The 15,874-nt window shown below is 35.7% G+C and overlaps 3 protein-coding genes across 5 annotated transcripts; 1 reads left to right on the top strand and 2 right to left on the bottom strand.

Moving 5' to 3' along the window:
* Positions 1 to 240: 240 nt before the first annotated feature.
* On the bottom strand, positions 241 to 4,092 carry LOC131005803 (uncharacterized). 2 transcript variants are annotated; one of them, XM_057932890.1, is made up of 8 exons: positions 3,564 to 4,092; positions 2,620 to 2,973; positions 2,300 to 2,543; positions 1,834 to 2,113; positions 1,521 to 1,628; positions 1,142 to 1,420; positions 916 to 1,059; positions 241 to 741 (listed from the first exon to the last, which is right to left on the bottom strand). In XM_057932890.1, exons 1-8 carry the CDS (start codon positions 3,820 to 3,822, stop codon positions 565 to 567), a joined length of 1,845 nt encoding a protein of 614 aa, XP_057788873.1. In that variant the 5' UTR covers positions 3,823 to 4,092; the 3' UTR covers positions 241 to 564. The 2 variants fall into 2 exon arrangements, with proteins under 2 accessions (XP_057788873.1, XP_057788874.1); XM_057932891.1 differs by having other exon boundaries at positions 1,521 to 1,574.
* Positions 4,093 to 6,436: 2,344 nt separating this feature from the next.
* LOC131005802 (beta-D-glucosyl crocetin beta-1,6-glucosyltransferase-like) lies at positions 6,437 to 7,958 on the bottom strand. Its single transcript, XM_057932889.1, has one exon. It carries the CDS (start codon positions 7,933 to 7,935, stop codon positions 6,571 to 6,573), a length of 1,365 nt encoding a protein of 454 aa, XP_057788872.1. The 5' UTR covers positions 7,936 to 7,958; the 3' UTR covers positions 6,437 to 6,570.
* Positions 7,959 to 12,358: 4,400 nt separating this feature from the next.
* Positions 12,359 to 15,656, top strand: LOC131005801 (uncharacterized). Of its 2 annotated transcripts, none has more exons than XM_057932887.1 (4): positions 12,359 to 12,453; positions 12,649 to 13,858; positions 14,115 to 15,365; positions 15,438 to 15,656. In XM_057932887.1, the coding sequence occupies exons 2-4, from the start codon at positions 12,678 to 12,680 to the stop codon at positions 15,472 to 15,474; spliced, it is 2,469 nt and encodes an 822-aa protein (XP_057788870.1). In that variant the 5' UTR covers positions 12,359 to 12,453; positions 12,649 to 12,677; the 3' UTR covers positions 15,475 to 15,656. The 2 variants fall into 2 exon arrangements, with proteins under 2 accessions (XP_057788870.1, XP_057788871.1); XM_057932888.1 differs by having other exon boundaries at positions 12,383 to 12,453; positions 12,620 to 13,858.
* The last annotated feature ends 218 nt before the right edge of the window (positions 15,657 to 15,874 follow it).

Genomic DNA, 15,874 nt, shown 5'->3' with positions numbered 1-15,874 from the left:
GTATATACTTTCTAAAAAATTTAATCTTTTGAAATAAAAATTAAATATAATTCCTAGTATTATAATAAATTTTATTTTTATAAAAAATATTTTTAAAATAATAGATATAAGCATGAGACATAGTGACACACATGAGATTGTGGGATACCGGATCTCTTCTCAAAAAAAAGACCCAGATTATTTGTGATAAATCCTCAATAATTAACTATTTTAATACACATTTTTTGATAGTTCATTAAATCTGACAAATCAAAAAGTACAAGAGCAAACTTTCAATTCTCTGAATGTCAAGGAAGATTATACAAAGAAATTTACAACACTCAGATCTTGTGATCTGATCATAGCTTGATATTAATCTGTACTTCCATATCAAATGTAATTAAAAGGGGGGAAAAAATTTAAATCCCTAATTTTTTTGGCTCTGTGATGAAAGTTCAAAGCATCTATTTACATCATATGAAATAAGCACCGGAAATATACAAACAGCCTCTTCAGTTAATAAGAAACATATTCTTCAAATGTATCTTTTGGAACAGAAAATCTCAAGAAGAAATTTACCTCAAGTCAAGTGCATAAATGGGAAAGCCAAGGGTGCTGCAGTGCCTCTCTCGCCGTAGGCCGTCTCTTCGGGTTGATCTCGAGCAAGTATTTCAAGAAGTCGATGAAAATGGCATCCGATATCTGCAGGTGATGCTCCAACGAGGACCCCTCGGCTTCAATATACTCCAGCTCGTTCGTTTCCTGTTGCACGTTTAGGGTTATGTCTCGATACACGGAGATCTCTTCGCCACCAAAGTGTTCTAGACCATTTAGGTCCAAAAATGAAACATATGCAAAAATGCAGATGCAAAAGATTTGAGAACTACATAAATGCTTAAGCAAAAAATGTGTGAGATAATATATATGTAAACTCACCTCATTGAAACAATAAAGATCATGATCATCTGTGAAATACTTGCTGGTCTCCTGGCCGTTCTGCAGCATTTCCACGTCGATTGGACCAAGGAGCCCGATCATTCGTGCAAGAAGCATAACAACTGCTTCGTTCGGAAACAGCACCTGAAGACTAATCAATGTGAATGCCTGACAAGGTAACGAGGTTGAAATCAAACTAATCCGAGTTTAGGGCTAATTTATTCACCTCTCCGGAATGCAACTCTGCCAAAATGCAGCCAACGGACCATAGATCGATCTTTTGGTCGTAGGGAAGGCCTAGCATAACCTCGGGAGCCCTATAGGAACGAGATTGAACGTACAGGGACAGGTTGTCACTCTGAAAGCAGCTGCTGCCAAGATCAATTATTTTTATCTCACATCTTCGATAACTCTTTATCAGGATGTTCTCAGGCTTAAGATCACAGTGAATGATTCCCAAATCGTGCAGATATGACAACGCCTCCAGACACTGTCGAGTTATCACCTGCAACGCATTCATAACGTGTCGGACCCCATAAACTCCCAATATATGTGTTCTGGTTAGAAGCAGAGGTTATTTAAATAAATTTTCGGACGAAGAAAACCTGCAGCCTGTGCAATGTAAAATAGGCGTCTCCACCGGATTCCCGGTTGTATTTCTGAAATTCATATAAGTTTGCTTTGAGAAGTTCAGTAACAATAAATAGATGCTCCTGCAGTAAAATATAGATATAGCTCAATCAAACATAACTATAAAATGTATATAACAAAAATCCTATCACACATTTACAGCTAACATATACAGCATTTTTCTTTACTAATTCATTCAATATCCATAGTTTTCTTTGCAATCAAATCATACAAAACCTCTCCATGTTCATTCATGTAACAAGACACTAAACTTCGTTCTAGGCATACCTGGTGGTAGAAGTAATCATAAAGGCGTAAAATGTGTCGTTCATCAGCAGGGTCGTGCTTGTTTACAAACTTCAGAAGTTTGATCTCATCCAAGCTCTGGTCGAAGAAGTCCTTGTCATTTTTTATGATCTTCAAGCAAACATCCATCCCCGAGTATAGGTCGTGTGCCTGGACTACTTTGCTGAACGCAGCAGATCCGAGGAACTCTGTTACGTAGTATCTACCTGCTATAATACCATTTATCACAATCGGGAATTCCTTGTTCTCTTCAAACCCGGTCCTGTGAATGGGATAAGAAATGAGTACAACTGAACGCTACAAATCAACCTGCAAATTAAAGATCGATGATGTGGTGAATAAAGGAAACAATTGTCTACAAAATTGTTCAGAAAGACTATCCCATTCTTGTACAAACTATGCATCTTCACAAGGAGGAAACACGAAACGAAACCAATGACTTACAAACCTGTTTTTCCGGTGTATGATTCTCAGATTAAATATCTCAAAATCATCTTCGTTTGCCTCGTACAAGTGAAGCTCGTCATCATCATTCTCTTCATTTACCCCGGCCTGAGGCTCATCAAGCTCTCCTGTTATAACTCCATCATACATAAAGTCAAAGTCATCGTTGTTGCTTGGCCGGTTACTTTTCTCGTGACCATTATCAAAACCTCCCACCCAATCGTAAGCAGAATTCTGTTTCTGAATTCCTGCACAAACCTTTCCATTGTCAATGCAAGCAAAGAGAGTGGCAGAGGCAGAGCAACTATATAATCAGTGTATGACCTCGTTCTAGTCGAATGTGATCACCCAACTCATAATAATCTTTGTAAGCCTCATCTCTCAAAGTGTCCCTTGTGCATAGGCTTCCTACATTACTGATGCTCTCAACGGATATAAAATTATACGTGGCTGGATCCTCCCCCGTCTGCACAGCCGTTACAAACTTATCCTCGCTTAAATCACCACCAGCTTGGGGCTGTGGCATACCAAAGTCTTCATCTTTCTCCTTGTACCAGAAGAGGTCATTCTGCATATCAAAATCAGGGTAATCTCGAGCCGTGCCAAACTGAGTCAGTCCATCAGACGAGGTCTGCGAAGCTGCACGACTCGTTCGGACAGCGTATGGATTCGTAAACTCTGGATTAAAACAACACAATGAAATTAAACTAAGGACATGTAACAGCCTAAACAATACAGAATATGATACATTTGCAGATAGAGGGCATGTATTGTTGATGGTAAATGAATATCATATATAAATATGTCTATTGACTATTAATATAATCCACTTTAGCATTTTTCTTTTATATCTCATAAATTACAATTAGGATCATCAATTTTACAAATTATGCAAAGATCATAACCTAATTTGTTCCTCTTTCCTTGAACTTCAGAGATAGGACTAGAATTAGTAAATTTTGGGCTTTATATATGACTAAAAAGTAGATTAAATGAAAATTTCTGGGCAAAAATAGGAAATCACCCAAGAGATCCATCACAATTATACTAAAAAGAATACATTATATAAATTGATTGCTTATGTACAAATGCAGCAATAATTGAACTGAAATGTCAAACATAGAGCAACAACCAAATACATTAAATTGTCTCAAGAAAACAGAAAAAGGGGGGCATTAAATTGGCCACACATTTCAATCAATCCAACTAAATTATTATTACACCACAAAAAGGAAGAAAAAAAAAAGAAAAGGAAGAAACATTAATACCAGAGGAGCACAATTCAGTGGTAGAGGAGCCGAGGCTGACGAACTCGTCGCCGGAGCTCTCCCCGCCCTCCTCCGGCCGCCGAGGCGGCGGAATTCTCAGCGGCGGAGGCGGAGGCGCCATTGGGAAGATGAACTTCTCCAATTCCGAAGCCCCCACCCGCGATTTCTCCATCACATCCTCCATCAGCGCTGATGCCGATTCCGACAAGCCGTTCTCCCTCAGGAATTCCAGCACCGCCTCCAGCTCCAGCTCCGCCATGTTTCAAGAGAGAGAAGATGAAGAGGAGAGAGAGAGATGAAGAAGTAGGAGCAGCGGGCTCATGGCGTCGGAGCTGATTCCTGATAGCTGATATAGCTCGTCAGCAGTTGGTCGTCGAAGTAATATACAGTGTAGAGAGAGAGAAGAGAGAGAGAGAGAGAGGTGTTTTTTTTTTTTTTTTTTTTTTTTGGTAGTTTGTTTTCTTGTGTTTGAAGGTGTAGAAGAGAAGGCAACGAATTGGAGAGAAAGATCTCTTACCAATTTCGAAACAGGTGGGGGCTGACACGTGACATATTTACGAATTTATTGCCATGTAGGATCTTTTCGATGTCATCTAGGTTGTCTACTATTGCTGTGTTTCAAAGTTTTCATTATTTTCAAATAGAAAATTCTAACACTCACCTAAGATTTTACATTTGACCATCTAATTGGATTTTATCATCTCATTTTTTTTACTATAAAATATTGCATGCAATTTAGGAAACTTTCATTGGAATTCGCTCATTTAAAAGCTGTCAGTGATTTTTCTGGTGGAGTTTGGAAATCAGTGTAATGTAACGGCAGTGCTCGTATTTCTTCAAATTTTTTTAGAGATACGGTTACATGTATTATTATACATGAATTAATTAAATAATAAATATATTATTTATATATTTAATATTTAAATAAATACAATTTAATATTCACACAAAATACACCCATTCCGTTGAAACTTGAATCAAACTTGGATCAATAACATGTTCGAAGAGATAACTTTTTGATGCCTATCTCGATTGGACTTAGCAGTAGATTTTTTTGTCATATATTTTTTTTCCATTTTTTTATTGGGTGGTATCCCTATACGACTTTTTCTCTCTTCTCTGCGCCCGCCTTGCTCCTGCACGCCCGTAGCGCTGCCTTTCGGCTCGACAATGGCAGGGGGCTCACACGAGCCGAGCCCCCCTTCCGGCTCCGCGAGCCCCACTTTAGATCACTTCTTTGAGTTCATCTAGCTCGGATAAAAATAAAACAGAGAAGTTAATTATTAATAGTGTTCGGCAATACGTCTGCTGGAAGGTTTGGAAAGTTAGAAATGTGATAATTTTCGAGGATGAAGACCCGAATGTTGCTAAAGCCGTGGAGGACATTTTGTTGTTATCTTGGAAATGGGTGAAGGCTGGTTTTGATCGTGATTTTTGCTTCTCCTTTTATGATTGGATCGTTGATCCTAGATCTTGTTTCCCTTAGTCGTTCTTTTTTGTGTTGGTGTCGTCGTTTTTTCTGGTATGACGCTTGGTGTTTGGTGAACTGTTTTGAGTACTTCTTGTGTTTTTTTTGGCTTTAATACTATCTCTCTCGACCTTTTAAAAAAAGTGTTATAAAAGCTAATATTTATTTATTTATTACTATATTTATATTAAATTTTTTAATTACTCTAATATTAATTCATCGTCAAAAAATAATAAGCATATTATGAAGTTTAATTATATACTAAAATAATTATTTTTCCAATAATTCTATTAAATCTTTGTGCAGATTTTGATAAATATATATAATTGAGTCGAAGTGAACGATGTTTATACAATGCATAATTTAATAGAAAATAAATTGTCAAATTTCCTTGATGCAATTCTATTTCATTATTCAATATTTTATGCAATGTAGTTATCGTATTTGTCGATTTTATAGATTCATTATTGATTTAATAAAATCGACCAAATTACAAAATCAAATATAAATATATTAAACAATATTAAATTAACTTCAGTTAAGGCTATTAAATTATTATATACATATAAATATTTAAATTTTAAATACTAGACTTAAAAATTTTAATAAAATTATCAATCTTTAAATTCATAATTTTTGTCTTCTTGTAATATGCTTATAAAAGTATGTAAATTTATGATTGGTGTCTTTCTCTTTTTTTTTTTTTTTTTGAGGGAAAAGAGAAATATTATTGAACACAAGTACATGGGAGATGGAGATGACCCACCACAGCAGACGGGGGTTCAATCCAAACATGATGTGTTAAAATTTCTCTCGAAGCTTTCGCTAGACAATGAGCGATAGCATTTTGTTCACGCTTAACATTAATAATACGAAAATCCGGCAGCAACATAAGCTCTTGACGGCAAAAAGAGGCGATGGCTCCAGCTTCCATAATGTTCCTAGAATCTGTGCAAATTAGATCACACGCCCTCTTGCAGTCAGACTCCACCGAGCCCCTTGTAAAACCAAGTTCTTTGATCCAAGATAAAGCTTCTTTGATACCCATCAACTCTCCCTCTTCAACACTCCTACAGCCGGGCATCTTCAGCGACTTCCCAAGCACAAAGGTTCCATTATGATCACGAATAGATATTCCAATTCCCATAGACTTATCATGGGTGAAGAAAGCCGCGTCGACATTACATCTAATGGCACCCGGCAAGATGGTGTGCCAGCCAACGCAAGGAACAGCCGGCGGTTGGCGAGAGTTCGTCGAAACAGCCGGGGTGCACGCGAGCTTCCAATCCGACCACACGACAGCAACAGCCATAACAGCATGTGCAGGGACCGGCGAGAGAAATTATTTTCAATAGTTCAGGATATAATTGAATGCATATTCATAAATCAAGCACTTTGACAGAAGTTAACATAAATATTACTAGTTATATTAATTCATGTAGTGTTTCTCTGTATTAAATAGACAGAGCAACACAATAAGCAAAACACCACTAAAATCAATATGCTGCTGAAAACTAAGGACTAAAACAAGCTACCATACTATACTATATTGGTTGAACTCTTGCTGCAAATGCTCATGAGTTCTTGAGCAACTTGGTCGATCTCTTGGTCGCCCTTCGAGTGGAGCTTCGCCTTCATCTCAGCAGCCTTCCCCCTCACATCTCCACCACCGTCTTCCACCACAACATGATTGATGACTGCAGCCACTGTTTCTGCATGCAGCCTCCCATCTCTGTCTCTCACCACCTCCTTCCCGACACCGATCTCCTCGACTAGCCTAGCGTTGATGGGCTGGTCGAGATGCATCGGAACCGCAATGATAGGAACCCCAAACTTCAAGCTCTCCATCACAGAGTTCCAACCACAGTGGCTGACAAAGCCTCCCACATTTGCATGTACTAGGATCTTTGTCTGTGGCGCCCAACCTTCCAGAATCTTACCCCTATCTCCAACCTTGTCAAGAAAGCCTTCTGGAAACTTCTTTTGAAGAAAACCATTCTGCACCACACCTTCTTGAAACCTCACAACCCAAATGAAGTTAACTTTGCTTAGCAGCAAACCATGAGCAATCCCATCCATGTCTGCCTTACTAAGGAAGTACTCACTCCCAAAGGAGACAAAAGCAGTCGATCTTGCCTTTTTCTTGTCCAGCCACGAAAAGATCTCCGAGCTCCCACCATCATCTAAAGAGGGCTCTTGAACAAGAGGGCCAACAGGGACAAACCTCTTTCCAACCAAAGCAGATACATAATCAATGTATCTCCCCTCAATCTCCCTAAACCCCTTGATCAGAACAATCTTGCAAGACTTGTCAACTCCTATAGAGCCCTTCTCTCTCTCCCTACAGTCCCTAGCATTCTCCAACAACTCATCCATGAAACGAGACTCGTAGTCACGAAACCTTATGTTCTTGAAAGGGAAGTCAGTGTCCGGATTCTTGAAGTGGTGGAACATGAGACTGGTCATGACAGAGCTACTAGTGATGAATATAACAGATGGGATCTTTTGAGCTTCGGCAAGCAAAGGGGCCCACGGCTGCAGGAAATCGAAGATGAGCAGGTCAGGCTTCAAGTTTTTCAGAATAGCTGAGAAATTTTCGACGGATTTGTCGAAGGCCTCCTTCAGCTTGACCATGAGGTGGGGTGGGAGGCCATTGGTGGTGTGAAACTTTGCAGGGAGCTCTGATGAAACCTCCAACAAAAGGGACACTAGTTCTATGGAGTTAGAGAAATTTTGAGTGATTTTTTTCTCGATGGAAGAGAGTGTGGCTGGAGTGGAGCACAAGTATATGTAGAAGCCTTTTATTGTGAGTTTTTTGGCTAGCTCGAGATAGGGTGTTATGTGACCATAGCCTAACCATGGGAACATCAAGATACGGGGGCTTTGGTTTTTGGTGGAATTCATTACGCACAAACTACACGCAGCTGCTGTGGGTTAGTTTTTGGTTGTAGAAGATGATTGAAAAAGGCTATGTATTTATGCTTTTTCTCTCCTTCTCTGTTCGGTTTGAGGGTTTGTGAATTTTCTGCATGCATGGGTGCAAAAGATGGCAATTTTCCATGAATGCTGAAAAGAAAAGGAAAGGAGGGTCTGTATGGGAAGTAGAATCTTAGGAGAAAAAGGCATTCATGAAAAGAAAAGGAAAGGAGGGTCTGTATGGCAAGTAGAATCTTAGGAGAAAAAGGCATGTTTTGAGAGTGGGATTGAAATTTCCTTACGTGACAAGTATTTTTCATGGAATTAATATTAATAAAATAGGATCCTCTAAAACAAATGTTTATTATACTCAATTAGGGTTTTACAAGTATTTTTTTTTAATGTTATAATTGACTATTACATGATATATAACTGGAAGTTATATATATTAGTTTAAATTTTAGTAGGAACTAATGGCTAAATCCCATTATTTTCTGCCGTGTGTAGTGAAGGTACGATGAAAGAACGTAATTTAACTTCCTTCTACCCAAGATTTTGTAGTAGATTTAGTTTTATTATTAGTAGAAGAATTGGATCTAAGTTATTTTTATCAAGATACGTCTATGGATTATATATTGATTTTGCCACCGACTTAGATTCTAAAGAGATTAAATTATTTATATCAAATATACACCCAATAAGCATCCTAAATTAAATTATTTGATTATTTTATAAAACTATAGTATAATACTATAATGTATTAGTGAAATTAGAGATGAAGATTAAATATATATATATATATATATATATAGGGTGTGGTTATAATGAGAACCACACTTATCGTGAGAACATAAGAACCATTAAAATCAATGCATCTGCTATATAAATTAATGCATTCGCTATTAAATTTAATGCATCCGAAAATAATAAAAATTTTGCTCCCTCGAGGATTCGAACCCAGGATCTGCATTCATCCACCAAGATGATGCATCCACCGTAGATCTTGATGATCGAATGGCTTAAAATGGTTCTCCGTTCTAATTTTATTTAGTGGTTCTTATTTGAACCTCTATATATGAAAAACTATGCTTTCGATGTGTACTTTTGAATGAATAAATGAAAATGGCAGAGGCGGAAATTTAGATTAGAGAGGGCTAAATTTGTATGAGGGTTCGGGGACTATTCCCAAGCCAAATTCTATTATAATCTATATTTTTTAGAATATTATATTTAAAAAATAAAATTTTATAAGTTTTATATATTATTTAAAATAGCTCTAACAAAAATAGTAGCTTTAAAATTAAGATGAAATTATTTTATAGTTGGAGCCTTATCAAATGAGTGATCAAGATTTTGACAAAACCTTTTTTATCTAATGAACACTATTATCTCTTTAAAGTTTACACCAAAATATATAGATATTTATTCTTTCAAATTTTCTATTATTGTAGAAAGAGTTTTTGGAATTTTTAATTACTTTTTATAAATCAGTATTTCATAACATATTTTTTGAGATGTTAATTGGTTGTAAATCCACAAACTATTAGTGAATTTTGGTATTTTTCCAATTCTATAAAGTTTTAATGCTAATACATAAACTTTAGTCAATTCCGAAATTTTCCATGAATTTTTATTTCACCCAAATAAAAAATGTCATGACAAAATTTAAAGCTGATATAATAAACACACATTATATTAATAAATGGACAAATAATTTTGATCAAATTCAGCCAAGAAATAATTAAAATTTCAAACTAAAATAATAAATGATGCTACCCCAAAAAAATTAGAATTTACAACTGTAGTTTAGGTGGAAAAATAATTTTTTTATCATTCTGCTATTATATAACATAAAATGAACTCTCAAATTCTAACAGTATGAATAGGGTGAAAAAATTTAAAAATAATATTTGCAAATTCATAAATATTATAACATTCTATATAGAATAAGTTAATTTAATTACAAAAATTATATTAGAATCATATACATCTAATTTGACTACCATATTTTAATATATACCCACACGTATGTGAATATCTACACTTGTAAGATACGTGCTAGTTTATTGTGCGTGACCATGCTAGAGCGGTGCACGCGGCAGCGGCGAGAAGAATTGGTAGATCTGAGACTACCCTTATGGGAGAATTGCATGCACTCTTGCTGGGAATTGGATTTTGCTTGGAAAATGACCTTGGGCCTTTGATGGTCTACACTGACTCTCTTTTGGCAATGCACGTGCTTAGTGATAAATCCTCTGGAATGGATTCTCTCTGTGATGATCTCTTTGAAGCTTTCATGCAAGCTAGGGAGAAGATTGTTCTTCACTTTTGTCATGTTCGTAGGGAAGCCAATAGGGCGGCCCATTGTCTCGCGAACTTCGCTGTTTGGTCGAATGATGTTGTAATCTGGAAGTCAGATTTCCCGTCCTGGCTAACAGATATTGCGAATAGGGACTTAATATAAAGTTTCCTTTTCCCCTAAAAAAAAAAGATACGTGCTAGTTTTATATTTAAATTAATTACCTTTAAATAAAGAAATATATCTTCATAAAATCAAATATTTTAATTGGTAAGCAACATATAAAATTATATCATATAAATAAATAGATTAAAAATGTATTAATTTAAGCCTACCAAAATTAAATGTTTTAATTTGTAATATTTTATGTTATTCACTATTTCAAATTTACACTAGTTTTAGCTGAAATTACTATACTTAGAAATAATAAAAAGTACTAGTATATTTTTTTTATATAGATCATGTTGAATAATGTTGATATTATTTCATATAATAAATAAATGATAAGGAATTTCTTAAAATATTTGGCCGCACTTGCAAACTTGAAGCGATTTCTCATGTGAACAATTCGAAATTGAAAACCGTGAAAGACGCATGTTCCATTTACTACAGTAACCAAATTTATACTTCCCTTTCCTCCTCTCTGTAGTTTGATTAGTGCAATTTTATACAGTTTATACAAAAGTCGTGCTGGTATGGCAGTATGCATATGTACGTTTCATTGTTAAATTTATACTCCCTCCGTCCCACCATTTTAGTCCCTTATTCTATTTTAAAATGTCCCAAAAAGATAGTCCACTTTTCTAATTAATACTATATAAAAATATTGTTTTTACTAAATTAACCTTATTTAATGCTTCACTTAAATGTGAAAATGATGTGTGAGAATAATAAATAAGGGTATAAAAGATAAAAATATAAAAATTAAATGCATTTTCTTAATATGTGTGAAAAGTGGGAGGGGACTAAAATGATGGGAGGGAGGGAGTACAAAATATAGTTACTTAAAACACCTTATTGACGTGATAAAAAATGCGAGCATGTTGTGTAAAATTTCAAGCAGCACATTTTTCTTGAGCTATAATTTTATACCTAAAGAAGAGTGTTATCATTTTATACTATTCCTTTCCTCCCATCAATTTAATTCTCTTTCACTTTTCACACATATTAAGAAAATGCATTTAATCTTCTTTAAAAAAAATACCAACCTTATGTTTTTATTTTGTATACCCTTATTTATTATTTTCACACATCATTTTTACATTAAAATAATATTTTTATATAATATTAATTAATCAAGTGGACTATCTTTTTGGGACATTCCAAAACGAAATAAGGGAGTATTTTATAAAAAATGAGATAAATACATTATCATTCAAAACAAACAAGATCTAAAAGTATAATCTCAACTTTAAAGGTGTGTTTGCTTTAAGGTACGTACAAGAAAATGACAAGTTTCATTTACCACTTCATATGGTATTTGCTATGACGTAATAAAAAAATTATTCATCTTTAAATACATAATAATTTTTACAATTTTTATCTAATACAAGTTAATTATATAAAAGTAAGTAATTTATGGTTAGTTGTCTTCCTCTAAAAATCAAAACTTAAATTAGTTACTGTTTATTACTCCCTTCGTCATACTTTAATTGACATTTTTGAGTTGGGCACGGAGATTAAGAATAAAAGGTTAAGAGTGTAAAGTAAGTGTGGTCTACTTATTTTATGTGTGTAAAAAAAGTATGGACCACATACTATTTTAAGAAAGCGCCAATTTAAGTGGGACAAACAAAAAGGCAAGTGTGTCAATTGAAGTGAGATGTAGGGAGTAGGATTAGACTATTAGTGATGATTAATTTTAGAGTTAAGAGTATTTTTGACGGAAAAAACTTAAAGTTTAGGATTTTTTAGGTGAAATTAAAAGTTCGGGACATTTTGTAGAAAACGCTGAAAGTTCGGGACACAAAATACTATTAACCCTTAATTTTATATCACGTGGTTTTAAATTGAAACATTGATTATGATATTAAATTGTTTTTATTTACGAAATTGTTATCGATTCAAAATTTATTTCAAATTGAATATTATTATTTTTTAAACAAACACAACTGAAGACGAAGCCTTGTGCTATTCACACTGCCGCGGCGGCAATAACTTGATTTCGGCTGCTCCATCAATTCCGCAACCACACCGCCCAATTTCCGGTAACGTAATCCTTTATTTTAGACGGCATGACTAAACTGAGTAAAATGCTTGATTAATGATTAGAAGCTTTATAAATCGTAGATTTACCCGAGAATTCAATTCTTCATCCACCATTTTAGAGGGTATATGTTAATCATTATTGATACTCCTCTTGTGATTTTCGAGGGATACTGATCAGACTAGGGTTTTCATAGGAAATTTTCCCTTTTTAAATTTTGGCGGGATGGGAGAGATCAAACGATCGTTTGATACAGCACTAGCGCAGCAGCAGCAGCAGAAACTCTGCTTTTCAGATAAGGTGTGTATTGTTTGCCGTGTGTTTTCGGGGCATGGTGATTGTGCTGATTTCAAAGGCTACCTTATCTTTGTTGTCGACTTATCCGAATTAGTTAATGGGTCTAAGAAGGATTTACAATACAATATCCTGCTCAATTATGGTCTTAGCACGTCAGTTTGTGGTCTTGATTCCACACTTTATTTAGTTGAATCTCTTAGTTGCTCTGAGAGTCGGAAAGTACACACTCTCGATGTCGTAACCAAACATCAATGCTTGAAGTTACGCGCTAAACATTTAGGCAGCTTACCTCCTATGTTCGGCACCAAACGCTTTGCTCTAATAGCATCAATTCCTAGTACTAAAAAGATTCTAGTATTTTCTTCTCAGTTCAAAGTGTTTATGCACACTCCTAATTTGGCTGATGATGATGATGGTTTTGGTGGTGATTCTGATGAAGACATTGATTTTGAGATGTATGATGTTGGAACCAATACATGGGAAAAACTACCTCCACTTATTATCTTAAAAGTCTACGGTAATGGTAACTTTACGAATCCTTCCTTTTTCCTGCTGCACGGGGCTGAGGAAACAGAGATCCCTAGGAATGCTTGGGATGAAGATTTTGGAATATATGAGATTTCTCGTTATACTTTGATCGATGAGGATGTATTTCTGGTACAACTTACTTGTGGTATAATGCTTACTCTTGATCTCAAGTCTCCCTCCAAAGGCTGGAAACTGTGCGATGAAGGTATGGTAACTAAGCCTAGTTCAGATCAAAATCTGTTTGTTATTAATGAGAAAACCCAAATGCCTTGGTGTGCTTATGATATTCGAGGCGATAGGAAATTCGGAAATGCTGTTGCATTTCCACTATCGTCGTTCAGTGAAGATGATCCATTGAAAGATGCTCCTGATTCAACCATCACTCTTCTGGAGGGTGACAAGGCTAAGGGTCATGTCTGCATTATGCAAGGTGGCGTTAGTCGGAAGTCGAAGCATCCTCAAATGGTTATGGATGTAGGGAATGTGCAGGGTGAGGTTGTTGCTTCTTGTAGATTTGAGGTGCCGCATAGGATCAAGGATTTCGCACCTATCTGCATGTTTGTTTGCCATCCAAAGCAAAGGTAATTGTTGTTGTTACAATTTTGTTTTAGCTTTAGTTATGATCTTGAATTGTCTTTATTTATAAAATTAGCACCTATTGAACTTGATTTCTTTTAAATAAACACAACTAAGGAAAAAAAAAACAATTTTTCATCCACCATTTTGAAGGATATATTAATAGTTGTTAATCATTACTAATACTCATCTTGTGGTTTTCGAGGGAAGCTGATCAGGTTAGTGTTTACATAGAAAATTTTCCCTTTTCAATTTTGGCAGGATGGGTGTGATCAAACGATCGCTTGATGGAGCAGTAGTGCAGCACCAGCAGAAGCTCTGCTTTTCTGATAAGGTATGTTTCGTTTGTCGTGTCTTTCCGCGCCAACATGATTTTCGTTCTTCTGGCCACCTTATCTTTGTTGTGGACCTATCCGAATTAGTTAATGGATCTGAGAAGGAGTTACAATACAATTACCATCTCAATTATGGATTTGGCATGTCTGCTTGCGGGCTGGATTCCACACTTTATTTTGTTCAATTTAGTGGTTGGACCATGAGTCGGACAGTACACACTCTCGATGTCGAGACTAAACATCAAGGCTTGAAATTAGGCGCTGATGATTTAGGCAGCTTACCTCCTATGTTAGGCCCCAAACGCTCTGCTCAAATAGCATCAATTCCTCGCACTAAAAAGATTCTAGTATTTTCTACTGAGTACCGGGTTTTTTTTCATAATCCTAATTTGGCTGGTGATAATAATGATGATGTTGATGTTAGTATTGTCGATGATGATGATTTTGATGATGATGATGTTGTTGTTGTTGATGATGTTTTTGATGATGATGATGATCATGATGAATTTGTTGAATTTGTCGATTTTGAGATGTATGATATTGGAACCAATACATGGGAAAAACTACATCCACCTATTTTCCGAAAATCCTACGGTGGCAACAATCCTTACTTTTTCCTGCTGCACGGGGCCGAGGAAACAGAGATCCCTAGGAATGCTTGGCATGCAGATTTTGAATTTTATGATATCTCTCGTTCTACTTTTATCAATGAGGATGTATTTCTGGTGCAACTTACTTGTGGTATAAAGCTTACTCTTGATCTCAAGTCTCCCTCCAAAGGCTGGAAACTGTACGATGAAGGTATGGTAATTAAGCCTAGTTCAGATCAAGATCTGTTTATAGTTAACGAGAGATCCCGAGTGCCTTGGTGTGCTTCTGATATTGGAGGAGATGGGAAATTCGGAAATGCTGTTGCGTTTCCACTATCTTCATTCAGTGAAGATGATCCAGTGAAACCTCACCCTCTTTCAACCATCACTTCTCTGGAGAGTGACGAGGCGAAGGGTCATGTCTGCATTTTGCAAGGTGGCGTTAGTCGGAAGTCGAGGCATCTTCAGCTCGTTATGGATGTAGGGAATGTGCAGGGTGAGGTTGTTGCTTCTTGTAGATTTAAGGTGCCGCGTGAGGTCAAGTGGTTCGAGCCTTTTAGCATGTTTGTTTACCATCCAAAGCAAAGGTAATTATTGTTGTTACAATTTTGTTTTTCATATATACCTCTCTTTCTTATATAAATTCTCCATGTTTGCAGTGACACTGAAGATCAAGCTTTGTTGCCTCATCTTTGAAGAATATGTATTTCTTCAATTGAAGTTTCGAGACTTAGCTTTGCTGCCTATCTTATGAGTATGTCATGAAACCTTAGTGAATTTATCTAAGAAATAAATTCATCCATCACCCTTTTAGGATAATTATTGCCAATCCCCATATTACATGAATGTTAAAATCTATGTATGCCCATATCAAAATAGTTGATCTGATATATAATTAAGCAATTAAGAGTTTTTAGTATAGGAGAAGAAATACGCAGTTGATCATGGACAAAGTAATAAATATCTCCAAATAAACTTAGGTTGCGTTTTGGAAAATAATGGATCAAAAAAGATGAAAAAATATTATCTTTTTCTCTTTTTTTATCATATGTTTATTGCATATGAAAAGACAAGAAAATATTGAAAAATATTTTTC

The sequence above is a fragment of the Salvia miltiorrhiza genome, chromosome 1 (genome assembly GCF_028751815.1).
Source record: "Salvia miltiorrhiza cultivar Shanhuang (shh) chromosome 1, IMPLAD_Smil_shh, whole genome shotgun sequence".
Taxonomy (NCBI): Eukaryota; Viridiplantae; Streptophyta; class Magnoliopsida; order Lamiales; family Lamiaceae; genus Salvia; species Salvia miltiorrhiza.
This window is presented reverse-complemented; position numbering and strand designations above follow the sequence as displayed.

Bases quoted from the DNA above. Each gene is read 5' to 3' on its own strand.
- LOC131005803 (XM_057932890.1), bottom strand. From the start codon at position 3,822: ATGGCGGAGCTGGAGCTGGAGGCGGTGCTGGAATTCCTGAGGGAGAAC. The intron at 1,421-1,520 runs GTTTTCTTCGTC...AATGCGTTGCAG, and splicing joins TTACATTGCACAGGCTGCAG to GTGATAACTCGACAGTGTCT. The intron at 1,060-1,141 runs GTGAATAAATTA...ATTAGTCTTCAG, and splicing joins CAGAGTTGCATTCCGGAGAG to GTGCTGTTTCCGAACGAAGC.
- LOC131005802 (XM_057932889.1), bottom strand. From the start codon at position 7,935: ATGAATTCCACCAAAAACCAAAGCCCCCGTATCTTGATGTTCCCATGG.
- LOC131005801 (XM_057932887.1), top strand. From the start codon at position 12,678: ATGGGAGAGATCAAACGATCGTTTGATACAGCACTAGCGCAGCAGCAG. The intron at 13,859-14,114 runs GTAATTGTTGTT...CAATTTTGGCAG, and splicing joins GTTTGCCATCCAAAGCAAAG to GATGGGTGTGATCAAACGAT. The intron at 15,366-15,437 runs GTAATTATTGTT...CCATGTTTGCAG, and splicing joins GTTTACCATCCAAAGCAAAG to TGACACTGAAGATCAAGCTT.